General features: G+C 52.1%; 2 protein-coding genes across 8 annotated transcripts; one reads left to right on the top strand and one right to left on the bottom strand.

Annotated features, from left to right (window-relative positions):
* Positions 1–981: 981 nt before the first annotated feature.
* Positions 982–26,272, top strand: CCDC61 (coiled-coil domain containing 61). 7 transcript variants are annotated; one of them, XR_009517754.1, is made up of 15 exons: positions 4,439–4,772; positions 8,204–8,362; positions 8,612–8,694; positions 12,284–12,441; positions 13,023–13,184; positions 15,466–15,676; positions 15,766–15,848; positions 16,533–16,702; positions 16,821–16,896; positions 17,229–17,371; positions 17,461–17,539; positions 17,716–17,770; positions 18,484–18,562; positions 18,677–18,892; positions 26,122–26,272. XR_009517754.1 is itself a non-coding variant. In XM_060000732.1 (14 exons), exons 2-14 carry the CDS (start codon positions 8,215–8,217, stop codon positions 18,772–18,774), a joined length of 1,545 nt encoding a protein of 514 aa, XP_059856715.1. In that variant the 5' UTR covers positions 982–1,033; positions 8,204–8,214; the 3' UTR covers positions 18,775–18,987. The 7 variants fall into 7 exon arrangements, 5 of the variants coding, with proteins under 5 accessions (XP_059856715.1, XP_059856714.1, XP_059856713.1 ...); XR_009517753.1 differs by lacking the exon at positions 26,122–26,272 and adding an exon at positions 24,166–24,255 and having other exon boundaries at positions 18,677–18,948; XM_060000732.1 differs by lacking the exons at positions 4,439–4,772; positions 26,122–26,272 and adding an exon at positions 982–1,033 and having other exon boundaries at positions 18,677–18,987.
* PGLYRP1 (peptidoglycan recognition protein 1) lies at positions 19,616–23,568 on the bottom strand. Its single transcript, XM_059999123.1, is given in 4 exon segments — positions 19,616–19,797; positions 20,378–20,499; positions 23,048–23,289; positions 23,291–23,568. Coding segments are annotated over 4 exon segments (585 nt in total). The 5' UTR covers positions 23,330–23,568.

Here is a 26,272-nt window from a genome sequence, read left to right as displayed (position 1 = left end):
CAAGTATGCTAGAGGAAAGATAATTTACTTTTCTCTTCTCTCTGCAGATCAGGATATTATGAAATAAGTATAAGCAGCCAGAAAAGTAGGAAACATACCACAGAGGTGTGTCAGGTAGTAAGTTAATAAAAACATTACCTTATCTTTGGGGATTTTGCAATGTTTGTGGTATTTGTCAGCTCTTTTAAATATGTACCATTTAAAAGTAACAATAACAATATTAAAAGTACAATAACAATTATTTCATATCATATTCTAAGTAAATTTTCATGTTCATACCCAGTTTTGTGTTAGTGATTTTGTATTCCTTTTCTTAAAGAACGATCCCCGCCCCTACTCCCCCATCAAATTCTATAAACTGTATCGTCCCTATTGATGACTCATAAGCCAAAATAGGGGTAGTTTTCAAGCTGTGTGATCCCAGGCCAGTGGCTGTACCTCTCTGAGCCTGTTTCCTTAGTGGCAAAATGGGGATCATAATAGCCCCTACATTGCATGGTTACTGCTAACTATCAATAAGCCAAGGCCTGCAAACTGCTAAGTGCAGGCTTGGAACGCACTGAACGATGATAAATCTCAACCAGTCTTCAGGAACGTTTCCGCATCTTCTGTACCCTCAGCCAAGACGTTCCTCTGCGCAGGCGCGTCCTCCAGCCTGCCCCTCCGCGTGGGCGTGGCCTGCTCTGCCGCAGGGGGTTATGGGCGGAGTCAAAGAGCTACTTCCGGGATTCCCTCCCCTCTCAGAGGAACAACCTTCTTTGTATGACTGGCAGTAGTTACCGGCCAGTAGTGATTGGAGAGAAGACTGACGACCCGACCCATTTCGGAGCCTCTCTTCTGAGTTGGCCAATTGCAAGCATTGGAGGGCGGGTTCTTCTCTGGGGCGGGTTATAGTGACGGGCGTCTGTTTTGACTAATGGGAACTTGGCTGCGAGTAAGCCAGTACCAATCAGAAGCGAGAAGGCCGGATCCTGGGGCGGGGCTGGAGCTTCGGCAGTTGAACCGCTCGCGAGGAGGGTTGTCCGCGGAGAAGGTGAGAGGCGGCGAGAGTAGTTGGTGCGCGGGCTGGGGTAGCGATCCTGGGGGGAGGGGGGTGCTCTGGGGGGAGAGTGGGCTGGGCAGGCAGCAGAACTGGCAGTGTGAGAATCGGGAGGGGTTGCCCTTTAACAGGGGTAGAGTTGTGAGGCAGAGGGCAGTATGTGAGGCGGGGGGCGTTTTCTGTTTCGCAGGAGGCTCTTTAAAGGGGGAAGTGTGTAAAGCAGGAGACAGAAGATGGTAAAATATAGAAATGTCCTTGTAAGATAGCCTTGCGATTTAATGGGAGGTTTTAAGGCAGAGGGTTATTATAGAGCATTGTGGAGTGGTGGAAGTCCCTGCCATCAGTTAAACCTTTGATTTGGGTGGAGGGCAGGTGAAGAACAATATTGAGAACTCCAAGGATGAGGGTGTGCTTTGATGAGGTGTGAAAGCTTATGATACACGTAGCGTTTACTGAAGGCTTACTATGTGCCAGGCACCTACCAAGTGTATTATGTGAATTAACTCTTAAACTTCTTAACCCTACCGGTGGCTAAGAGTGTGGGCTCTGGCGTTGTGTTGCCTGAGCGTGAATGCTGGCTTTGCCACTGGCTTTGCCACTGGGTGAGTTGTTTAACCCTCTGTGCCTCAGCTTCATCATCAGTAGAATGACCTTCTCTCTTCTCAGTCTGTACCATTCACCTTGTGGCCTCACCCAGTCTCCTGGCTTCATATGCTCTTTATGTAATGATATTTCCAAGTGTCTATCTCCAGTCGGGATATCTACTCTGAACTCAAGACTCATATGTCCAATGGCTGGCCCTTCTCTACTTGGAAGTCCAGCTGACATACAGACTTTAAAAACTTGTCCCAAACTAAACTTGGCGTTTTCCCCCTTCAACCTCCAAACCCAGTTGATGGCAGTCCCGTCCTTCCAGGTACTCAGGACAGAAATCTTGGAGTTGTCGTTCACTCCTCCCTGTTCTTTCACCCACGTACTGTCAATCAGCAAATCTCACAGGCCTGCCTTCAAAACACATCCAGAATCCAGCCGTGTCTCACCACCTCCCTTGCTACTGCTCTGGCCTAAGCCATCACCTGTCCTTACCTGATGTTTTGCAGTGGGCTCCTCACTGGGTCCCATGCCTCTGCCCTTGACCCTGCGGTCAAGTTAATACAGAAGTGAGATCATGTTGCTCCCCTGCTCAGACCCTCCCATGGCTCCCATCTCACGCAGTAAAAGCCTTTGTCAAGCCTACAAGGCCCCACCTGATCCAGCTCCCCCCGCCGCCGCTCTCAAATCCCACCAATCCCACTTACTCTGCTTCAGCCACCCTGGCCCCCTTGCTGTCCCTCAATCATAGCAAATACATCCCCACTTGGGGAATGTACTTGCTGTCCCCTCTGTCTGCATTGAGTTCCCCCAGATGCCTTTGTGGCATCTCCTTCAAGTCTCTGTTCAAATGTCAACTCCACAGACAGGCCCTCGCTGACCACCCAAACTAAAATAGCTCCTGCCACCCTCTGGCCCTTCACCACCTGGCTTTACTTTTCTTCATAAGGTTTACCATTACCTGACATATGTTAGTGTTTGTTTATATCCACTGGGCTTCTTAGACGCCCCTCACTAGAGTGTTGGCTTCAAGTGGATCTAGAACTCAGCACCTAGAAACGCACATAGTGCTTAAAAGGTGTTAGTTGTACTGTTCCACCATTACCACCGTTTCGTGGGGGGTCTCCCTGTGATACAGGGCAGGGTTGTTGAGCTGGGAGGGTGTTGGGGTCTAGATGGGATCATAAACTGGGCAGATTGTGGTGGCCACAGGCAGAAGATCTCAGCTCTAGTTCGTGCTGGGGGAGCTTATAGGAAATGCAGATTCCTGGGCCCACCTCCAGGAATTCTGCTTCTGTAGGTTTGGGACCAGGCCCAGGATGATGCATTGTCATCAGGCTCCTGTGTTGATGCTGAAGGTCTGCGGCCCTCACTTTGAAAAACAGGTCAGTTCAGAGCTTGGGCTGGAACTCTCATCATTCAACTCCTCTTCTGCGGCTGGCCCAGTGCTAGGCCATGTTGGGGACTCTGCAGTGATCGAGGCAGCCCTTTACCCAGCCTGGGAGTCAGGGAGGGCTTCCTGCAGGAGGAGACATTGGAGCTGAGACTTGGAGGATGACAAGGAGTGATCTGAGAAGACCTTGCTTGTATCTCCAGTGCCTTGAACCCTGCCTCCTGGCATCGATCATTAATTCACAAGCAGCCCCCGATCTGTGCCAGGCCCCGGGTGCTGAAGATACAAGAACGATCAAAATGGCTGTGCCCTCATGAGCTTCTGGTCTGGCAACTAGTCATCAGCTAGTTGCACAGATGGTAACGGTTGACCAGGTGCCAGGCTCTGTTTGAAGCACCTTGTATGTATTGACTAATTCAATCCCCACAATAATCCTATGTGAGGTGGGAACTCTTATTATCCCCGCTTTACTGATGGGGAAGGGCCCAGAGAGGGTAAATGCCTTGCCGGGGGTCACATCGTGGGTTAGCATCTGAACCCAGGAGTCCCCAGCCTGCAGCGTGTACCATGCTTAAGGTGTGAGCCCACATTTGGATTTGTGCTGGAAGGAGGAGAGTTATAGCAGGAAAAGGAAGGTAGTCAGGGAAAGGCAGCTGAGTAAGGAGTAGGGGGATGAATGTGCCAGTCCCTCGCGGTAGGATTCGAGGCAAGATGCTTCATCCTCTGTAAAATGGGGGATGGTTACAATACCTACCAGAGAGCAGAATTAAGGGTGAGTCACTGGTTGGTAGGTGTGCCTAGTCCTTATCTAAGGCAAAAAGCATTTGAGGGACAGTGGGGGAGGGTGTCTGATATCCCAGGGGGTGGTGATGGGCTGCGGTGGGCACTATGGGGGTCTGGATTGTGGGGTGTCCTAAAGGGCTTTGGGGTCCATATATTCCAGGGGGATAATGTGGAAGGTTTTGATCTGGAGTGCAGGGCTAAGGGGAAGGGGGTTCCATCCAGCCCCAATTCACCCACATGGTGGGGGGCGGGGCAGTGAGCTGGGGGCTCGGAAGAGTCACTGAGGCCAGGCCACGTGTATGAAGGTGAAGTGGGGGGTACGCTGTATTGGAGACTCCAGCTAGGTCATGGCTGGCGGGAATATTTGGTGTGGGGCGTGGTGGTGGCAGATGGTGGGAAAACAACCATCGGGTAGGGGCTGCCAGGGGCGATGATTTACCCATGTCTGGTGTAGGACATGGTGATGTGGACTTGTTTTGGGGTAGCCCAGCGTGGAGGACTGTCAACTCCGGTCCTGGGGTGAGGGCTGTGAAATCTGAAATATCCGGGGAGCATAATTCGGGAGGAGGAGCCAGGGGCAGTGATGTCACACTGGAAATGGAGAGGGGGTCACCTTAGTGAAAGATGAGAGGGCTGGGGGTTGGAAAACTGAGTGTGTGTACACGCGCGTGTGCACTGAAGCCATGGTGTCATAAGGCCGGAGAAATGGTGTCAGGTGTGAGGACCAGAGTGGGGCGCTGGGGAGTCCACCCGGAGTGCACTAGGTGGAAGTGCTGACGTCGCGGGTTGGTAGGGGCGGGGCCTCAAAGGCACAGCACCCCGGCTGGGTTGCGGAGGTCACTAAGCTGAGGCGAAGAGGAGCTGGGAGAGACGTGAGACTGGAACAAAACCAGCGACCAGGATGGGCCACTGGTCGGCGGTCACAGACCACTGGTTGGAGTCACAGAGCAAGGATGGAGGATGCAGGTAGAAGGACAGGGTCGGCAGTGGGGGCAGGGTGGGGCATGAAGGAGGGAGGGAGTGACTTCTTGCCTGGAAAATTCCAGAACTTGGGGGGGAGGGGGGCTTCAAGGAGGGCTCTCCAAAGGGAAGAGAAGTGGAAAATGGGGGGTGGTGCAGGGAGTTTACATAGAATTTGAGAGGGAACAGAATCCAGATGACATATCAGGGTTACAGAATACAGGCTGAAGATGGGGTGTGTGTGGAGTAGAACCTTGGGCAAATATGCAGACAGGATCCAGGCGGAATAGTGTGTGTGTTGTGGGGGACAGGACAAAATTCAAGTAGAATATGGGGGGAACCCCAGTAGAACATGGGGGACTGGGAGAAGGGGAGTGACCAGAATCTCGAGGCCATCTAGGGAGTGAGTGATGGGGAGCTGGGGTCAGGAGGGGAGAGTCGAGCTGGCTGGGGAGTGTGGGATTTATTCTGTCTAGAAGAGAGGATGGAGGGAGGGAGCGGGCGCAGTTTGTGCAGGTGAGGAGGCAGGTAGGTGTAAGGGGAGAGTTGAATTCGGGCAGAATATTCAGGGGCTTACTATCTGGAGACTGAGGTGTTGGCTGTGTCATCAGGGCAGTGGGATGCAGAAAGGCCCTGTTATCTAATGAAGGCCTATGAATGGGGGGCTTATATAGGGGAGTGGGGAAGGAGGAGGGCAGGGCCGCGTCCCCTTCTTCCTCTGCCTCCTCGGGAGAGTTGGGTACCAAGAGTGGGGTGGTGAATGGGGCGGTTAGGCTGCGTGGCTCGTCAAGTGTTCCGCTGCTGCCTTTGGCGCCGTGGTAACCGGGACAGCGCAACCGCTGATTGGCTTGCGAGGTCTGAGGGGCGGAGTGGGTGGGCGGGGTTTAGGACACCCGGTAGGGCGGGGCCAGCGCTGCCTGGCACCCGCACTAGGGGCCAGGGGATGAGGGATATGTTGAAATGTGTAGCTGTTTGTTTGCCCGTAGATCAGGAATTATTAACCTCCCCCCTGCTTCTGAAACCCCAGAGAATGAAAGTACAGTTATGAGAGTGTGAGTGGGAAAAGGTTCTCCAGATTTCATCAGTCCGTCCAAAGCACCAGAGACCCCCTCCCCCAGATAAAGTTAAGAGCTTGGGTCTAGAGGCAGAGACGTGCCTCTCAGGATGGCTGGGGCTCTGGCGATTGTCCTTGGGCATTTGAGAAAGGGGATCTGTGGATGAGCCTGGGGATGCGGTATTCTGGGAGACTCTGAAATTACTTGCAGAGGTTATGGATCTATTCATTTATCTGGGGAGGGTTCAGAGATCTCATTAGATTCTCAAAAGCTCAAGGACTCTGAAAAGATTAAAAATCACTGACCTAGAGGGACTTCCCTGGCAGTCCAGGGGTCAAGACTCGGTGCTTCTGCTGCAGGGGGTGCGGGTTCGATCCCTGGTCGGGGAACTAGGATCCTGCATGCCGTGCAGTGGCACGGTCAAAAAAAAAAAAAAAAAAAATCACTGACCTAGAGATTCAGGGCTCAAACTATTAAATTTTCCAACATCAGACTTTAGGAAGGACTAAATTGGGGAAAGTGTGAGGACTAAAGGAGACAGTGGGGAGAGAAGGAGGTCAGGCATTGGAGGAGTCCCTATGAACTGGGTTGGGGGCATCCCTGGGTGCCTCTGTCTTTGCAGCACCCGTGGGACTCTGCACAGGGCTCTTTTACTCACAGAGCCACAGTTTCCCCATCTGTACACTGGGAAGGGAATGGGCTGGCCTTGTCTCTCTAGTCCCTTTCAAGCTCAGAAACAACAACAAAGTAATAATAACAAGAATAGCGATGACTGGGAGTGGGGATGAAATAGGTGAAGGGGATTAAGAGGTACAAACCTCCAGCTATAAAATAAGCCACATAATATGATCAGTAATATTGGAATAAGTTTGTATGGGGATAGATGGTTACTAGGTCTGTCGTGGTGATCATTTCATAATGTATGCAAACGTCAAGTCACTGTGTAGTACACCTGAAACTAACATAATGTTGTTCATCAACTATATTTCAATAAAAAAAATGATGATGATGCCGATATGTATTGAGTGCTTGCTTGGGTCAGGGATGGCTCAATTTCACCAAGGATTTTTACATAATTAATTCATTTAATCCTTACACCAATCTAAGGAGATAAACGCTGTTATCCTTCTGTGGGCTTACAAAGGCCTGCAGGAACATCATCTGGCCCGTTACCTCTCTGATCTCCTCACTTTCCCTCTCTCCTTCCCTCACGCTGACCTCCTTGGTGTTTTCAGAACAAACTAGGTACATCCTGCCTTGGAATCTTTGCCTGGCTGTGCCCTCTACCTGGATCCTAATCCCCAGATATTCACCTGTCTTCCCCCCCTCCCTCCTTCCAGGCCTCTGCTCAGCAGGGAGGGGGTGGCCCTTCCCTGACCACCTTAGCTAAAAGAGCGACCCCTACTCGCTAGTATCCCCTTTCCCCACCAGTTGACATTTTCATGCCTCTAACTGTTGCCACCCTCTTGAGGGTAGGGACAGAATCTGGTTTCTCATCATATCCCCAGCACCCAGGATGGCACAGACTTTAAAGATAAGGAATCTGGCTCCAAGAGAGGTTAAGTTACTCGCCCATCTAAGTGCACGTAGCTGAACTTGGACACGAACCCAAACAGCCTGGGGCTCCCATTCTGAACCACTCCCTAGAATTCATGCTGAGGGTGGAGGCCTACCCTCTCCTCCAGCTCCTCATAGAACTAAGAGTGAGTAGTAGTCCTGTTGGCCGAGAGAAAGTATTTATGCTTACAGCGGACTAATGAAGAAGTTCAATTATTAATTCAATGTAAATGATTTAAGTTTATCATGGATAATCTGTTATCCATGCACTGGCTGTTCTCTCGACTTGGACCACTTTCCTTAGGGATAGCCACTTGGCTTGTTCCCTGACCTTCTTCAGTTCTCTGTCCAAATATCACCTCCCCAGGGAGGCCTGCCCTTGACCCTCTATTTAAAATCTCTGCCCAGCCTGATCTCAGTACTCTGTCTTCCTTTACGGCTTGACTTTTCTCCACAAATGTTTAAATAAATGAATAAAAAATAAATATATAATGAGTATAAGGATTAATAAATTAATAATCAATAGTATTAATCTTGATCCTCTTATTGGAAATCATATATTCTATTAACCAGCGTGTGTTGGGCATAGTAACGTGCAGGACACAGTTCCAAGTGCTTTTACATGTATTGTCCAATTTAATTTTCATGACAGCTCTATGAGGTAGGTGCCATTATTGTACCCATTTTCCAGATGAGGAAATTGAGGCACAGAGAGACAAAGTCTCTTTCCTAAGGTGATACATGGTGGAACCAGGATTCTGGCCTTCCAGCTCCTGGGTCTGGGCTCTCAGCCCCTCCAGGTCTCTGTCTCATTCCCCTCTCCAGCGACACTGGCCATGGACCAGCCAGCTGGCCTGCAGGTGGACTACGTCTTCCGGGGAGTGGAGCATGCCGTGCGGGTGATGGTGTCTGGGCAGGTGCTAGAGCTGGAGGTGGAGGACCGGATGACGGCCGACCAGTGGCGGGCCGAATTCGATGCCAGCTGTGAGTGTGCCTGCCTGGGTGGGCTCACTTGTCCTTCCCTGGGCTCAGCTTCTCCCAGATGAGGCCAGTCAGGATCCTGTCCACCTGCCTCTTCTACCTGACTAGAAGCTCTCTAAGCTGGGGAGGGGGTGTAGGGCTCATCTCTTGGGCCAGAGGCACTGGTGTTGGGGAAAGGTGGAAAGGTTGGGTGCATTGCCCTTGGGCTGGCCAAGTGGTCAGACCTCAGGAAGGACTTTTCTCCCTACCTAGTCATCGAAGATTTGACTCACAAGACAGGGAACTTCAAACAGTTCAACATCTTCTGTAACATGCTGGAGTCGGCCCTCACCCAGGTAGGGGCCAGGGTTGGGGGCTGGGGGAGCTGTCTGTTCCCTGGGTCTCTGGGAGGGTAGATGCCCACCTGATGTATGCAAGACCCTCTACCTTCTCTTTTATTGAAGGAACAGGGCTATCGTTTTCTTTTCTTCTTTCCCAAATGTAAATACCTTATTCTGATTGTAATTCTAATGATAATGATTATCATGGAGAAAATTCAAGTCACAGAGAAATGTAAAGAAGAAAGTAAAAATCACTCCATTCCCAATACTTACTCCTAGTAATATTTTGTTAATATATATATATTTTTTGGCCGCACTGCGTGGCATGTGGGATCTTAGTTCCCCAACCAGGGATCAAACCCGCACGCCCTGCATTGGAAGGTGGAGTCTTAACCACTGGACCCCTGGGAAAGTCCCTTTTATTAATATTTTGATGGAAATCACTCCAGCCATTTCTGCATTTCTGTATTCACTTGTGATGTGAACGTGTGTGTATTTGGAGATCTATAATTTTATATAGTTGATATATTTCCCAAGGTATTCTGTAGCCTTTTAAAAGATTTAACAATAATTCATAAAAATTTAGTCATGTCAGTGGATATAGATAATCATTCATTTCATTTACTGAGCATCTGTTGTGTGCCAGGCACTGGAATACAGCACTAAACAAAAGAGACAAAATTCCTGCCCTCATGAACCTGACAGCCTAGTGGGAGAGACAGACAATTGAAAAAAAAATATAATGTCAAATAGTTAAAAATATTAATAGGAAAAAAAGAAGCAGGTTGGAGCTTAGAGTGACATAGATGCTATTTAGACATCATTTAAAAACTGTGAACTACATTATTTCTCTGGTTACAGGTAAGATGTGCACTCATAAAATTGTGATGATATTAGAGTAATGTGTGACTTAGAAAGTAAGAGTCTAAATTCTGTTTCTATCCCCCACCTCAGACTGTTAACATTTTGGTATCTATAGGCAGTATAGCATAATGGCCAGGATCATGGACTCTGGAATCAGTAATCACTAGCACTTACTACTTGGGAGCTGTGGGCCAGTTACTCCATGTCTTAGTTTCCTTATCTGTAATGTGGGGATGATAGTAGTCCCCATTTCATAATGTTATGAAGATTAAGTGAATTACATGTAAAAAGCTTAGAATAGTGCCTGGCTCATAATACGTGCTATACAGGTATTGTCTATTTTTATTATTATTACAACTTTTGAGTTTGTCATCCTTGTTAGTGGTTGCTTAGTATTCCAGTATACCCATGCATCATGATTTATTTAACCCAGTGGTTCTCAAGCTTTTTGGTCCCAGCGTGGATGGACCTAGAGAGTGTCATACAGAGTGAAGTAAGTCAGAAAGAGAAAAGCAAATATCGTATAATAAGGCATATATGTGGAATGTAGAAAAAATGGTATAGATGTTCTTATTTGCAAAGCAGAAATAGAGACACAGACATAGAGAACAAATGTATGGATGCCAAGGGGGAAAGGGGTGGGGTGGGAGGAATTGGGAGACTGGGATTGACACATACACATTATTGATACTATGTATACAATAGACAACTGATGGGGACATACTGTATAGCACAGGGACCTCTACCTAATGCACTATGGTAACCTAAATGGGAGGGAAGTCCGAAAGGGAGGGGATACCGTTATGTGTATGGCTGATTCATTTTGTTGTGCAGTGGAGACTAACACAACATTGTAAAGCAACCACACTCTAATAAAAATTAATTAAAAAAAAAACTTTTTGGTCTCAGGACCTGTTTATACTCTTAAAAATTACTGAGGACACCAAAGAGCTTTTGTTCATGCAGGTTTTATCTATCAATATTTGTTTGCCATATTGTAAATTAAAACTGAGAAAAATATAAAGATATTTACAAATTCATTTAAAAATAACAGTAACAAACCTGTTACTGACCTAAATAACCTTTTTATGAAAAATATTTTCAAAACCAAAATTATTTAGTAAGAAATATAGTGGGTTTTTTTTTTTAACATTTTTTGCAAATCTCTTTAATGTCTGGCTTAATAGAAAACTGCTAGATTCTCATGTGCTTCTGCAGTCTGTTGTGATACGTCCTGATTGACGTACATGCAGAAAAATCTGCCTCGGGAAGATATATAGCTGAAAAAGGGAGTCCTTTAATAGCTTTTTCAGATAATTGTGCATATCCTCTCTTGCCAGCACATTAAAACTGGACATATGGTAGTTTCTTAAAGGTTTATCGCAGTGTGGAATCTGAGACCATTCCCAGTGAACTTTTCCTGTTCTGCGACATTAAAATCTATTGGTGTGTCTTTACTTTGCAGGGATCTTTTACTCATTTTCTAACATCATGCATTTGTAGCATCATTTGTAACATCATGCATTGGTCATTTGGAAAATATTGGTTCACGGAGTTGTGCAAATCTTCCAAATGTTGACACATTTCATTATACAATATCAGGAAGTCATATTTGTTAATATCCTCACTGATCTGTCCAGGAAAGCCTTTCAACACTGAGAAGCTATCAAGAACACAGTGGCAGATACAAGTTTTCCAAAATTCTAATTTTCACTTTAGAGTTTGAATTTTATTGTTGCAAAACAAATACCGTTAGCTGTATTTTTTTGGAAGTGACAGGCTTGCTTTGTTCATTTTTGAGAAAATGCTTGCCAAACATCGAAGACTGAATAACCGTAGTTTTTGTCAGTACCTTTTCAAGTAAAAATAGTGTTCCATGAAAAAGTGGCTAATTTAGCTCAAAATTCAATCACACAAGTGCTTTTCCTAGAAAATGTCATACCTTGGTATGCAGCCGAATGTGTACTTTTCATTTTGTCACACACAGTAGTAAAAATATGTGCACTCAAGGGTCAAGAGTCAAAAAAATTAATAATTTGGGGTTCCCTGGCGGTCCAGTGGTTAAGACTCCGCGCTTCCACTGCAGGGGGTGCGGGTTCGATCCCTGGTCGGGGAACTAAGATCCTGCAAGCTGCACAGTGCGGCCCCCCCAAAATTAATAATTTTTACAGGTTTATCAAGGACATTCCTAGGTTTCATTTTCTGTGTTTTTATCTAGTTATTTATTTATTTGTGTGTTTCTCCCTCCTTCCCATCCCCCTGCGGAGACTGCGTGGCAGTGGAATATACAATGGTTACTAGTGCATTTGATGCCCCTGGCTTGCTTTCTGCTAATGGGCACCAGCAGTTTTACCCACCATGACTTTTGCACCATCAGTGCAAATGTCAACACAGCAAAAAAGGCAGATGACATCTTAGTATTATTATGCAAGGTGTTTTGACCCCATGGACTCCCCTGAAAGGGTCTTGGGGACCCCCAGGGGTCTGTGGACAGTACTTGGAAGCCCCAGCACTAAGCTGTCTCCTATGGCTGAGCATTTAGGTTCTTTTCAGTTTCTCCCTCTGATGATGTCCTGTGGCAGCCCCTCATGGGGCAGGGTCATCTTGATCGCCAGCCTCAGTGGTGGAAAAGCCCAGCTAGCCCAGAGAATGAATGGGGCGTGGCCCAGGTGTGTGGGCTGTGTGCTCTGGGTATGGCCACGTTGGGTCTTTTGGCAGCTCCTCCCATTCTCTCCAACAGAGCAGTGAGTCGGTTACCCTTGACCTGCTGACCTACACAGATCTGGAGTCCCTGCGGAACCGAAAGATGGGGGGCCGCCCAGGCCCCTTGGCCTCGAGATCGGCCCAGCTCAACTCCAAGCGCTACCTGATCCTCATCTACTCTGTGGAGTTTGACAGGTGGGTACAAGTATACCCACCAGGCTGGTAGCTGGTGGTCAGGTGGGAGAGGACGTGGATAGAACTTAAGAACCCCTGGTACCCAGGGCTAGGTGGGGATGTTGCTTAAGTCTAGCCTTTGGAATCTTCAGTGTTGAGGGTTATATCATTTAGTATTGTGTTTGGCTACAAGTATCAGGATAACCATTATCAGTGCCTTAAACAATAGTTTATCACATAACGAGATGTCTAGGTAGATGGCTGCTACTCAACAGTTTTGTTAGGGACTCAGGCTCCTTCTGTTTTTGTTTTTGTTCTTCTTTTCCTCATCCTTAACGTGTTGGCTTTTTGACTGCATCCTTATCTCTTCATGGTCACAAAATGGCTGCTGTTTCTCCAGGCGTTGCATCTATATCAAAGCAGGAGGAAATGGAACAGGGCTGTGCTTGTTAATTGTATCAGCTGTTTTTATCAGGAAACTAAAAGTGTTCCCAGAAGACTCCCAACCAATTTCCTGTAGTATTTGGCTAGAAATGGTCACATGTCCTTTCCTGGGTGGATTCTTGGCCTCTGAGTGCCACGGTTCTAATCCTCCTTCTCAGGATTCACTACCCGCTGCCCCTCCCGTACCAGGGCAAACCAGACCCTGTGGTCCTGCGGGGCATCATTCGCTCACTAAAGGAGGAGCTGAGCCGCCTTCGAGGGCTGGATGGCCAGGACACTCGGGACAGCCGGGAAACTGAGATCTGGCATCTGCGGGAGCAGTAAGTCTGGAGGTGGGGGTGGGCGGTTGGGGCTGGGGGGGACACATCCCATCATGCACTGCGGGACCCAATGCTTAGCACTGTTGGAAGGACAGCCATCCCTCATTCCCCCAATACTTATTCTGAGCCCCTCCTCTGTGCCCACCATGTGTTAATGGTGCTGGGGACACAGCAATGACCGAGATAATTCTGGCCCTGTCCTCTCCTGGGGCTCCCAGTCCAGTGCGGGAGACAGATCTGTATGCAGACAGTGAAGATTCACCATGGATGGGGCTGAGGGAGTCCAGAGAGAGACCTGACCCTGCCTGGGAAGGGAGGGGTGTTCCAGGCAAAGGGAACAGCATGTGCAAAGACAGGGTGCGAGGCAGGGCTCTATTCAGTTGAATCCACCTTCCCCAAGCGCCTCTCTTGTGCTGGCCCCTTCCCTGCCCATGGTGTAGTGCCAGCGCAGGGGGCAGAGAGACATTGATCACATACCCACCCGAGGATATTGCAAATGGAGATGGGGTTAGGCAGGAAAGGGAGCCTGTGTTATGGGAGGCTGTGACAGGAACCTGATGGGCATGTTTACCGAGTGCCTGCTGTGTGCTGAGGGCTGTGGAGGGGCTGACTGGGACTTGGTCTCCATCTGGTGGGGGCCCCACTCATTGGGGAGGGCTAATACTATTTTTAGTAGTAGTAATAATAATAATACCAGTAGCTATTGTTTATCGAGCATTTAATTGTGTGCCAGGGACTCTGTTCAGTGCTGTATGATTTAACTGATTTAATCCTCCCAAAGTAGGCACTACTATCGTCCCCATTTTATAGAGGAGGAAACTGAGGCCCAGAGAGGTTAGAGAATTTGCCCCAGGTTACACAGTGAAGTAATATGGCCTGGCTAGACCTTGAATCCAGGCAGTCAGCCCAAGCCACCTTTGGTTCCTCAGCCACTGTGCACTGCTGGCAGCTGCTAGCCCAGGACTGAGCGCTCAGGGCTGCCTGGGAGGACCAGACCTCTCCCCTCCCAGAAGTGCAAGCTCATGGGGCTTGGAGAACCTTGCGAGTCTTCCAGGTGCGTGTGCATGTGTTTCCCAGGATGGCCACAAGATGGCGTCATCTGCCCTGAGATCCACAACTGGACAGTTGGTTCTTACCTTTCTCTTCCCAGCTTGGAGTTAGGGAGTTTGGGAAGACTCCAAGATTCATTCATTCAGTCATCCAACATTTACTGAGTTCCTACGGTGTGCCAGGCACACTGCCTGGCCCTATCGATGTTTACTGAGCTATCACTCAGTGCCAGACACGTCTAAGCGCTCTTTACAGATTCCTGCAGCCTTATCAGTAGGTGTTATTATTATCATCCCACTTCACAGAGATGTGAAGTGAAACTGCCCCAGGTCACACAGCTTGTAAGAAGTGGAATAGAGTTGGATGCCATCAGCCAGGCCACAGAGCCCGAGTTCCTACACAGTGACCAGACAGCTGGAGTGAGGATGCAGACAGAAAACATAATCACACTGATCAACGTCAGCTCCACCATGATTGGTGCCGGGAAGGAAACGTACAGAGAACCAGAAGAGGAGAGAATAGAGGGACATGACAGCCTGGCTGGGAGGGCAGGCAGGCTTCCCCGCGGGGGGGGGGGGGGGATGTGATGTTTGGAGGATGAGTGGAGTGGTTCCTGCCAAGAGGAGGAGAGAGGGTTCAGGAGGAGGGAATTGCGTTTGCCAAGAGCACCATGGGAGAGGGAGGGGGGAGGAGAGGAGGGGAGGGGGGAAGTCAGCTGGAAGGGACCGAATGGGGAAGCTCCTTGGAGAGTGCGGGGGAGCCACGGATTTAAAAAAATGTTTTATTGGGAAAAATTCCAAGCACGCACAGTAGACAGTAGTATAATGCACGTGTACTTGTGCCCCAGCTTCAACGGACTTCAGGGAAGTCCCTGGATTTTGTTGATTTTATCTCCATGGTTCATGTGGTCGCCTGTTCTGTTTATTTCCCGCGAAGTGGTGGTTAAACCTATAGGCTAATCAGATTCAGGTTTCTGGGACAGTGCCTTCCTCTGTGGGGCTGTGTATTTGCTACTGTCAGGTGGTGTTGGGACTGATGGGTTTGGATGTTGAGAGCTGGATCCCTGTCTTAGAAAGTTCCTATCAGCTCAGCATCTCTTGATGGTTTTCATTTGCATTTCTCTAATTACCGATCAAGAAATGGTGCGTGCCCAACCCAGTGGAGGAATGAGGATTATGGGACCATGCCTCTCACCCCGCCCCAGCATTCGCTTTCTACCTCCTCCTCCCAGGGTGTCGCGCTTGTCGGCTGAGAAGCGCGAGCTGGAGGCCCAGCTGGGCAGATCGCGCGAGGAGGCGCTGGCCGGGCGGGCGGCGCGCCAGGAGGTCGAGGCGCTGCGCGGGCTCGTGCGCGGCCTGGAGCTGGAGCTGCGGCAGGAGCGCGGCCTCGGGCACCGCGGGTCCGGCCGCCGAAGCCAGGATTGCCGCCGCCTGGCCAAGGAGGTGAGGTGGCGGGGCGGCCGGCTGGGCGCCGGCGGGTCCCGGACTTTGGCTTCAGTCTGGACCTCTACGCTCCTCTTCCCTCCCGGCAGCTAGAGGAGGTGAAGGCGTCGGAGCGGAGCCTGCGTGCCCGGCTGAAGACGCTGAACACCGAGCTGGCCATGTACAAGAGGGGGTGAGGGGCGCGGCCCGGGGTGGGTGGGGCCTTGGAGCTGTGGACCCCGCCTGCAGGTGGGCTCCGGGCGTGGTTGGGCGGGGCCTGAGTGACGGGGCGGGGCCCAGGTAAGGTGGAGAGGGCGGGTAGAGCCTGAGAGTGGGCCTAACGGAGGGATGAGTGGGGCCTAAAGGACTGCATGGGGCATAGGGAAGGACACACACAGTAGTTGAAAACGATGGGCGGAGTCTGTAGAGAGATGGGCAGGCCTGAGGCGGCATTCAGGAGGCTGAACCTGGAGATAGGGACCGAAAAGGGGCGGGGTCTGAGGTCAGGTTGAGCGAAAGGGCGTGGCTAAGCATGTGGGTATCCGAGTGATGTTTGCTGGCATGTATTGGGGTGGGTGTTGAAAAATTGGGAAGGGTTTCCAGGGAGCTGTGGGAGACCTCTGGGAGAAGGGCCTGGTGAAAGGATGTGTTAGGTTGTAGGGAAGTGACAGATGGGTTTGGGGGGGCGTGGTTTGTGGGGCTCCGATAGGGGTGGACCCTGGGAGAAGGTATCTGTGAGGATTGTGTAAGTACGTGAATGTTTAGGAGTTGATGGGGGATGGGCCTGAAGTTTCGGAGATGGTGCAGTCCGGCAAGAGGCTTGGGATAGGAGTTGTCGTCGCTGGTGGGAAACTGACAGTGGGCTTTGTGCTCCCAGGAGACGGACTACACCGGTGGTGCCGCCCTCGGCCCGGGAAGATCGGGCTTCGACGTCTCGGGAGCGCTCCACGTCGCGTGGCCGTGGCGCTGCCCGCTCCTCATCCCGGGAGAGCGACCGCGGGGGCCGGGGTCAAGGCCGCCCTGGCCGCCCCTCGCCCTCGCCCACAGGTCTGTGACGACCCTGCTCTGCCCGTGGGAGGAGGTGGATGGAACTAGAACTGTGGAGGCGTGATCCTATGACTCCAGCCTCCTCTTCTCTCCACACCCCATCCCCACCCGGTCCTAGGTGGTCGCGTGCCCCGTTTCGACCCAACAGCCTTTGTGAAAGCCAAGGAGAAGAAGCAGAGAGCGATCAAGATGAAGTTAGCGCCCATTTTCTCCTCACCTGCCCATATCCCTGCCCCTTTACCTGACCCTCTGACCATCCATCCCCAACTCCCAACTCCATCACCTGTCACCTGCTCCATCTCTCCCCTTCCCCCTACCTGCTCTTGCTTCCCGCCTGACCTCCATCCCCTCTCCTGATCGCCAGCCTCCCCCATCCCCACGCCCTGCTTATTTGTCTCTCCCACCCCTACCTGGTCTGTGTCTCCGCATGATTTTTCCCTATTTAGGTGTGACCCACGGGGCGCAGCGACGCCCTTTCCCGAATTAGTTGGGCGCACAGGTGGGCGTCTCCTTTCTTGTTCTCCAGGCAGCAGCAGCAGCGAAACCGATTGGGCAGCGGAGGAAGCGGGGACCGTCCATCCACCTCCTGGTCTCGCCAAACTCGGCCCCCCGCAGCCGTGACCGGTCGAGGAGACGCGGCTAACCGCTCCCGAAACCGCAGCTCCTCGGGTAACTGGGCCGGAGCGCGCGGGACTGGCAGACGAGCTGGGCGGGGCTGTGGCCAGTGCTAGAGGCTCACACTTTCCTTCTCCCTCTAGTGGACAGTTTCCGCAGCCGCTACTCGTCCGCCAGCTCCTGCAGCGAGTTCGAGGATTTCTCTGAATCCCTCCCTAGAGGGTAAAACTTGGGCTGGGGGAAGGGACCGCCCCCAAACAGGTGTCTGGGGAGACTCGAAACAGTCTTTTGCGGGGAACTTGGGTGATGGAGGCTGGAGCCTTGAAACCAAGGAAGAGGGCCAGGTGGGAGGTGCCACAGACCCCTCCCATTGGTCCTTGGTTACTCCATCCTCTCAGCGTTCGTCGCCGGGGGAAGCCGCCCAGCCCCACCACTTGGAGGGGGTCCAATACGGTGAGTGTCTTTCCTCAGGCTTTGGAGGAGGCAGGGGCCTCGCTGGCCCTTTCTCCCATGATTCCATTCTAGGGGATCAGGTTGTAAAAGCGGCTCCGCAGTGCCTCTGGAGGCAGTGTTTTTTTGTTTGTTTGTTTTGTTTTTTTGCGGTACGTGGGCCTCTCACTGTTGTGGCCTCTCCCGTTGCGGAGCACAGGCTCCGGACGCGCAAGCCCAGCGGCCATGGCTCACGGGCCCAGCCGCTCCGCGGCATGTGGGATCTTCCCGGACCGGGGCACGAACCCGTGTCCCCTCCATCGGCAGGCGGACTCTTCTCAACCACTGCGCCACCAGGGAAGCCCTGGAGGCAGTGTTTTGAGACCTTTGGGTTGGAGAGGAGGATGGGGCTGAGGTGGGGGCAGGAGACTCTGGTTAGGAGCACCGGCTCTGGCCTCAAATTGCCAGGTCTTGAAACCTGCTTCCCCTCCCTAGAACCTGTGTGACTCAGGGTAGCTACTTAGCTTCTGTAGCTCAGCTTCTTTATCAGTTAAGTGGGGATGGTAATGGCATTCACGTCTGAGGGTTCTGGTGAAGCTACAGGGAGCTTATTTTGCATATAAGTACTCAGTAGGTGTCAACCCTTAATTTTTATGAGGTCCTTTGGTTCAGAATTGCCGGTGGGATTTGGGGGGCAGGCATAGAGGGTGCCTGACCCCCTTTCCTGCCACCCCCAGCAGCAGAAGCCTAGCCCCCTGGAACGCGGCCGCCATCAGAGACGCCTGGCGGACTCGGGGGGCTGGGTCCCCATCAAAGGTGAGCCTGGGACTCCACATCTCCCCCTCACCTGCCCCAGAGCCCACTGGGATGCTACTGAGGGCAGGATATTGGGCCCCTCACGGACCCCCACAGCCACGCCTGCTCTCACAGAGTACAGCTCGGACCACCAGGCAGCTGACATGGCCGAAATCGACGCCCGCCTGAAGGCCTTGCAGGAATACATGAACAGACTGGACGTGCACTCGTGACCTCAGAGAGAGACTACTGCCCCTCCAATGGATTCGGATGGATTCGGCGTGAGGGGCGGGGCTGGTGTGTCCTGGCCCCGCCCAGGCCCCGCTCCTCCTGGTGCTGTTGGGGTCTCAGGTGTGTGAGGCCCCAATCCCTACGTCTCCCGCAGGCATTGCATTCTGGGAGGGAGGGTAAGTGTGTTTTGTAAATAAACATATGTGCCCTTGGGATCCCTCAGCTTATGACTGAAGGGTCGGGGTGGAGTGAGGAGGAATGAAGATTGGGTGGGGAGGGGGTGTAACTGGGACCTGTGTGTATTTCTGGCCATGCCTATGACTGGGCGGCAGATTGGAGTACAGGCTCAGAAAAAACTCCCGCACTCTCTAAAGCAATGGGGGGGGCGGAAACCTGAGGGGTGGGAGTGAGCAGCTTGTCCCCAGAGGAGTTCAAGCAGAGACGCTGCCCAGGATGTCTTTGGCGGTGTGGTAGAGAGGGGGTGTCTTGCCGCATGGCTTACTGCCCGGGAGGTGAGGACCCCTGAGCTTCTGGTGGTGACATCTCAGCTGACTTGGTGCTATTCCTGTGCTGTGACCTGGGGCCTCTGGGTTCTGAGCTGTGATTTGGCTTCCAAGCTGGGATCTCTGGGGTCTTGGTTCAGGGTCGGGGCCTCTGGGTTCTGAGCAAGGTCAGAGTTCTGGGAGGTTGGGGGGCGATGGCTGGGATCTTATGGGGGAGAGAGAGGGTGGGGAGGGGGATGGCGGGACACAAATACAGTTTGAGGTTCGCCTTTATTGGGGGAGGGGGAGGCAGTGGGGTTTCTGATGGGGTGGGGGTGTGTGTGAGAAGACGGACAGGGCCTTACACGCGGTGGTAGTGTGACCATTGCTGGATGATTTCGTAGAGCTGGTAGCCTGGAGAAAGCGTCTGCTACACATCCCGGTGTCCTTTGACCTCATAGCTAGGAGTCAAGAATCCCTGAGCCACGCCGCAAGGCAGCAGACTCTGGGCTGCCCTGATGGCGCGGGGCAGGGGCACCCGATCTGTGGGAGGTAGAGGCAGGAGTTAGGCTGGGGCTTCCTCGAAGGGCAGAGGGGGTGTGGGTAGTGCTTCTGATTTTGTACTCTGAGCTGGCCCGCTAGGGCCCAGAACCCAGCCTGCTGCCACCAAGCAGTGACTTAACCCCTCTGTGCCTCAGTTTCCTCATCTGTGAAAGGGGAGAACGACACCTGCCCACAGGGCTGTGGGATAATCAAAAGAGTTATTTTATGTACAGAGTAAGCCCTCAGCAAGTGTCAGCTGTCAAGATTACTGCTTATTTGCCCTCATCTGCCCGCAGACCTCCCCAGCCGAGCCGCAGCAATAGCTGGCATTTATCAAGCACTTCTTAGGTGCCATGGACTGGTCTAAGAACTTTTATAGAGACAGACTAATCTTCACTGAAACCATGTGGTTGCAAATGGTCTTTATCCAAAAGAGGAAACAAGGCTCAGAGAAGCAGAGTCATTTGTCCGAGGTCACAGAGCTTCCAGGTGGCAGAGCCTCCCAGCAACTACTCACCACGCGGTGCCAACCCCCGGGCTCCATGTCAGCCCCCTAGCTGATGGCTGGACAGTCACTTACCCACGTAGTTACCCATGAAGGAGATGCCGAGGGATATGGGGTTCTAGGTGGGACCTGAGTGGGCGCCCAAGGTGTTCCAGCCCCGGCCCTCATACTGGAGCCTGTCTTCTCCCATCAGGAAGCTGTGGGGGTGGGAGGGTGGTCTGGATGAGTGACAGAGGGCTTCCCCGGGTTGGGGGGGGATTCCCTCCCTGTCCTCTGCTTGCCCCGCCCCTGTCCCTGTCACTCACACACAATTTCCCCAACACCCTCCTCCTATCCTCTAATCTTCCACAGTAAGAACAATGACCGTGACCGTTGCCATTTGTCAAGCACAGCTCTACATGCGCCTTTTTGCATCCTCAACCCCGTGAGGAGTCAGGATTTTCACCCAGGTCTCCGTGACTCCCACCCACATGGTCTGGCTCTCTCCTGCCTCCCCGGAGGATTGGTTGAGCTCTTGATTTGCTGAATTCTCACATGCAGTCCTCGGAGGCAGGCACTGTTGTCATCCCCACTTTAAGCTGAGGAAGCAGACTTAGATTATTTACCCAAGGTCACGTCCTGGACACTAATGCTTCTCAGAACTCTCCACTGAGAAGCTCTTCTGCCCTCTCCCCAGCCTGCTTCCTGCTTCCTCTTCCCTGCTGGGGTACACTTGAGTGACAGGATCAGGGACTCGAGGGTTGGCGCTGCAACCAGACACAAACCCTGGAGCCCCAGCATCTGCCTCTTTGAGGTTTCCAATCCTGGCAGCAGATCTGTCAGGTTCAGTCATTCAACACGTCCTGCTTGAGCGAGTTTGATTTGGCACAAATTTGGAATTAACCAGAAGATTGGCGTTTTGGAGATGCGATATCTGTCACCTCGGTCCTCTGGCTCACAAGGTCACCAAGGATGCGCAGAATGTGGGAACTCTAATACTGGGTCCTGAATCTGCCACTTGGGAAGGCAGACTCTCAGAATCTGGATTGAAGAGACTAGAAATACCATAGTGATATCGACCCCCAGGACTGGGCCGGTTATGGTCCTGCCACAGCCCCAGCATCTGGCACAAGCAGTTGGTACTCTCTGTACATTAGCTGAATGGATGCATCTAATTTAAACTTCAAACCCCACCACCTGGTGGGCAGTCAGGAGCCCCATTTTACAGGTGAAGAAACTGAGGCTCCGAACAAGATGCGACAAGGAAGGGGGATTCCAAACATTTGGATCAGACTCTGAATCCTAAAATCTGAGAAACAAACTTCAGTTTGCTTTTCTATAAAGTGATTTAGACCAGAGGCTGTGGAGCCAAGCTCTGCTCTTCATTCCTTCAGGGAAACGCTTAGAACTGGAGCGCCTGACTTTTGGAAAAATAATTTGAAGTTGGAGTCTTTGAATTGTAAAATCTTGAGCCAGAAGAGCTGGGGATACCCTTGAAGGCTTCCAGGTTTTTCCAAGCGAGGTCCTCAGGCTTTCTGGCTTCACCCCAGCCCTACTGAAGCAGTCTCTAAGCGTGGGGCCTGGGGACCTTCATTTCCAGTAAGGTGATTCTGGTGTTTACCGAGGCTTGAGAACCAGTAGAGTCTCTTGCTATAGAAGCCCGTATGCAGGACCCCAGCCTATTACCCTGGAAAGGGAGCTGGTGGGCATGGGCCCCAGAGGCAGATCTAACCAGTCCCTGCCCCTGCTTCTGCCCTCACCCCCCTACAGTCTGTTCTCCACACTGCAGCCAGAGGGAGCTTCTTATATCCAAGCAGGCTCACATCCCTCTCATGGCTCCTGTCTTAGAGTAGAACGGAGGTCCTCCCCATGGCCCACAAGACCCTGTGCCATCCGGCCCCTGCCAACTCCTTCCTCATTTCATATCACTCTTCCCGGCTACCTCCAGCCACCCTGACCTTTGTCCCTCAGGAATGACCCACTCACTCAGCCTCCTGGCCTCTACCTCTGCTGTACCCCCAGCTTACCACACTCTTCTCTCGGCTCCCATATGCCAGAGCCGCGTCAGTCACTCTGTTCCTTTTCTCCATCGCTTCTCTCACCATCTGAATTCATCTTGTTGACTTGCTTGTTTCTCACCTGTTGCTGCCTGCTGGTCTTTAAATCCCTTTGGGCTAGATTCACACTGTTCATGGCTGTGCCCCCGTCCCAGCATATGGCGCACAGCCTGGCACATAGTAATAGGCGCCAACAGTCCATGGATTTGGGGGCTCCCACTGCACACCAGGCGGTGTCCTAAGTGGTATTGGCTGGCTTAGTGATGGGGTGGGCCACGACCCCCCTGACTTTGCAGAGGAGGAAGGTGAAACTGAAGCTGAAAGAGGGTGAATGCCTGCCCCAGGGCTCAGCCATCAGTAAATGGAGCTGGGACGGCAACCCGGCCTGATGCTTAACGAGGCACCGGACTTTACCAAGGGAATCCAGTGCACAGGATATCTTCCTGTGTATTGGCAAAGTCTGTCCGTTCCTCTGGGGGCAGAGCTTGGACTGCAGCTGCTTCCCCTCCTCCTAGCATCTTTGCGCTGCCTGCACATGCCCAGGCCTAAGCGGCGACCCTGGGGACAAACGAAGATGCTGCGCGGTTGAGTAAGGTGCCCGGGGTGTCGGCCAGGCGGCTCTAGAACAGGGTCCCTGCGGTCTCCTGGGCCCGCGCTCCTCCCTCTGCTCCAGTCCCGTCTCCAGCTTTTGCCTCTCCTCCTCACTCACTCGTAGCCCACGCCGCACCAGCCCAGCGTCCGCACGTGGTAGTGCTGCACGTTCTGGATCTGCTTCAGGCAAGAGGATGGGGTGTCCCAGGCGCTGCCCGCTGCGTGCGACACCACCGCGTAGCGCACGGGCCCGTCTTAGCGCTGGTTGCGCTCGGACGCCCGGGCCTTCCACTCTCTGCGGGGCACGATGGGAATGCAGCTTACCGAGGCTTCTTGAGCCGCTCCGAGGCTGAGGACGGCCGGAGAGGGCCCAGGCGAGCAGCGCGCAGCGGCGGGTCATGGCAGGCAGGGCGCGCGGAGATGGCTAGCAGCTCCAGGCTGGCTCTGTGCCTTTATCTGCCTGGGGGGCAGGGAAGGCCTTGCATCACACCCCGCGGGACTTCCCAGTGGGAACCCAGGCTCCGATTCCTTCTCTGGCAGGGCCCCAACAGGATGCGGTGTGGTCCGGTCCGGAGGGGGGATACCGTGGTAAAGCCAAGGGGCCCCTCACCCAGCCGAGAGTTGGGGGTGGGGAGAGGCACACAGGCCCTTGGGCACTTCGCCTCGTGGTTTCTGGAAGACCCAGGGTCTGGATCTCTGCCCTGTTTTGTCTCTCCTCTCAGTGGAGCATTGGACAGCTCACCAGGACTTAACATGGGAGGCAGGCGGCCAGGCCTCTTCTCCCATCCTCCTGCAAGGAACTGAAGAAACAAAGGGGCCCATTTTAAAAACACTTCTCCTGGACCTAAGCCCGATGTCATTTAACCCTTGCAGCAAACTGAAGAGGTGACTAATGGGAAGCCCATTTCACAGTTGAGTAAACAGGCCAGAAGAGGGCTACTCACCTTGCTGCCACATGGGAGATAGTAGAGCCTGGTGGTCCAGAGCCCTCATTCAGAGCCAGGCTGCCTGAGTTTGAATTCTGGTGGCATTCCAGTGTGTGAGCTTGGGCAAGTGACAACCTTTCCGGGTTTCAGTTTTCCCCACCTGCAAAATGGGGCTGATACTATAACGTATCTAACTCATGGGTCGATCCCTTAGAAGATGTCTGACTCGCAGTGCCACGTAAGCATCACCTGGGTGGAGGTGGGGGCTTCCCTGGTGGTGCAGTGGTTGAGAATCCGCCTGCCAATGCAGGGGACATGGGTTCGAGCTCTGGTCCGGGAAGATCCCACGTGCTGTGGAGCAACAAAACCTGTGCGCCACAACTATTAAGCCTGAGCTCTACAGCCCGTGAACCAGAACTGCTGAGCCCGAGTGCCACAACTGCTGAAGCCCACGTGCCTAGAGCCTGTGCTCTGCAACAAGAGAAGCGACTGCAATGAGAAGCCCACACACAGCAATGAAGAGTAGCCCCCGCTCTCCACAACTAGAGAAAGCCCGCGTGCAGCAACAAAGACTCAACGCAGCCAAAAATAACATAAGTAAATTTAAAAAAAAAAGCATCACTGGGACTTGACCTCAAATCTACCCTTGGTAGTAAGCTGACAGTTCCATTCCTTTTTAAAAAAATAAATTTATTTTTATTTATTTATTTATTTTTGGCTGCGTTGGGTCTCCCTAACTGTGCGGGGGCTTTCTCAAGTTGCGGTGAGCAGGGGCTACTCTTTGTTGAGGTGCGAGGGCTTCTCATTACAGTGGCTTCTGTTTGTTGCGGAGCACAGGCTCTAGGCACGCAGGCTCAGTATTTGTGGCACACGGGCTTAGTTGTTCCGCGGCATGTGGGATCTTCCTGGACCAGGGCTCGAACCCATGTCTCCTGCATTGGCAGGTGGATTCTTAACCACTGCGCCACCAGGGAAGTCCCAGGACTCAGGACTTTATCCTCAGGACACTGGGCACCATGGCCAGGTCCTGAGCACGGAAGGAAAGTATTCAGATTTGTGTCTGTGAATATCCCAGTACCTACTGGGAGGAGGGTGGACAGGAAGGTTGAGACTAGAGTTAGCAGTCCAGGGAAGGTGCTGCTATAGCAGAAATATTTGTGCAATTACCAGAGTCCTAACTGTTTTTTATCACCCATGGGGGCAGGGGTACAGCATGCTCCCCTCCCAACCCCATATCACCCTCTGGTCTCTGGTGTCCTTTCTCCTGCAGCCGCTGAGTAGCTCCAAACAGCAGATTGCAACATTTTAGTAGGTTAGATAACCACTAGAGTTGGTCATAAGCTATGTTATTTTTTAATTGAAAATATACAGATTAGGGAATGGATTTCAACAATTAAACATTGTGTCCTGAAACTTGCCCCCAAGGACGTTGGAAGCCACGTAATAATGTAATATTTATTTTTTCCCAGAGAGCTGCAGCCTGTTGGTTAACAAAGTCTTGAATGGAGGAGGCTCAGGGCAAGGGTGGATTCCTCCTTTGATGAGCGCCACAGACTTAGCTGCCCCGTCATGTTTTACAGGTTGGGGCACATTGCTCATGACCTTGATTCCATTCGCTTCCTGTGATGGCTTCAGGCAGGACGGGGCCCAGGTCTGGTTGCCTCTGCTTAAATCTGGAGTGCAGTAGATGCCTGGACAGCAACCAGGGTGAGGGAGAAAGGATGTTTTCTAGGGCAGGGTTTGTGTTCCGTCTCTGAAGAGGGACGAGCCCAGACTGCACTCCAGGGCCTGGAGCCTTGTGTCTCAGGGGAGCTGAGTCACTAAAGGGCAGGAGAGTGAAAGGAGATCAGGACAGGGTAGGGGGGCCTGGGTGCTGATGGGAGAGCAGTGCCATTTCTGAGCTCTGTAGATACCAATAGCCACTAACTCAACAGCGTTGAGACTTTGGGATGAGATAGCCCTGGGTTCACATCCTGCCTTGGCCCCTTTCTCAAGGTATCAAAAAATCCTTTGCACAAAGTCCTGTCCAATCCTACTACCAGCCCCCTCAGAGACTTCCATCCTACTGTGTCCACCATGGGACCTCACTGTCTGGGGACAGCTCTGTCTTCTGCAAGAGAGCCCAGATCTGGGAGGGACCTGGCCTGTGTTGATTGAGCCATCATTTGGTGTCGGGACCTGCCACTACTTATGGCTAGAGAAAGTTCTACTTCTGACTTCAAACAGCCCTTTGTTTTATTCTCTCATTCTGTTCCCTGAATCCAAGGAAGACACTGACCCGAGGTCTTACTGCTGGTCAGTGACTCAGGCTGGACTAGAACCCAGGTCTCCTGAACCCCAGTCCGGGGGCCTCCGAACATCCCTGGCCCAGCCCATGTAGGAAGGACAGCCTCTGCTCATAGACAACCCTGGGGAAG

The sequence above is a fragment of the Delphinus delphis genome, chromosome 20 (genome assembly GCF_949987515.2).
Source record: "Delphinus delphis chromosome 20, mDelDel1.2, whole genome shotgun sequence".
Classification (NCBI taxonomy): Eukaryota; Metazoa; Chordata; class Mammalia; order Artiodactyla; family Delphinidae; genus Delphinus; species Delphinus delphis.
Note: the sequence above shows the minus strand (reverse complement) of the source record. Positions and strands in the feature narration are given on the sequence as shown.

What these genes read in the sequence shown, in the direction of transcription:
- CCDC61 (XM_060000729.1), top strand. An exon ending in GCCGCCGCCTGGCCAAGGAG is followed by an intron (nt 15,677 to 15,765) that starts GTGAGGTGGCGG and finishes CCCTCCCGGCAG; the next exon opens with CTAGAGGAGGTGAAGGCGTC. An exon ending in CTTGGAGGGGGTCCAATACG is followed by an intron (nt 17,771 to 18,483) that starts GTGAGTGTCTTT and finishes TGCCACCCCCAG; the next exon opens with CAGCAGAAGCCTAGCCCCCT.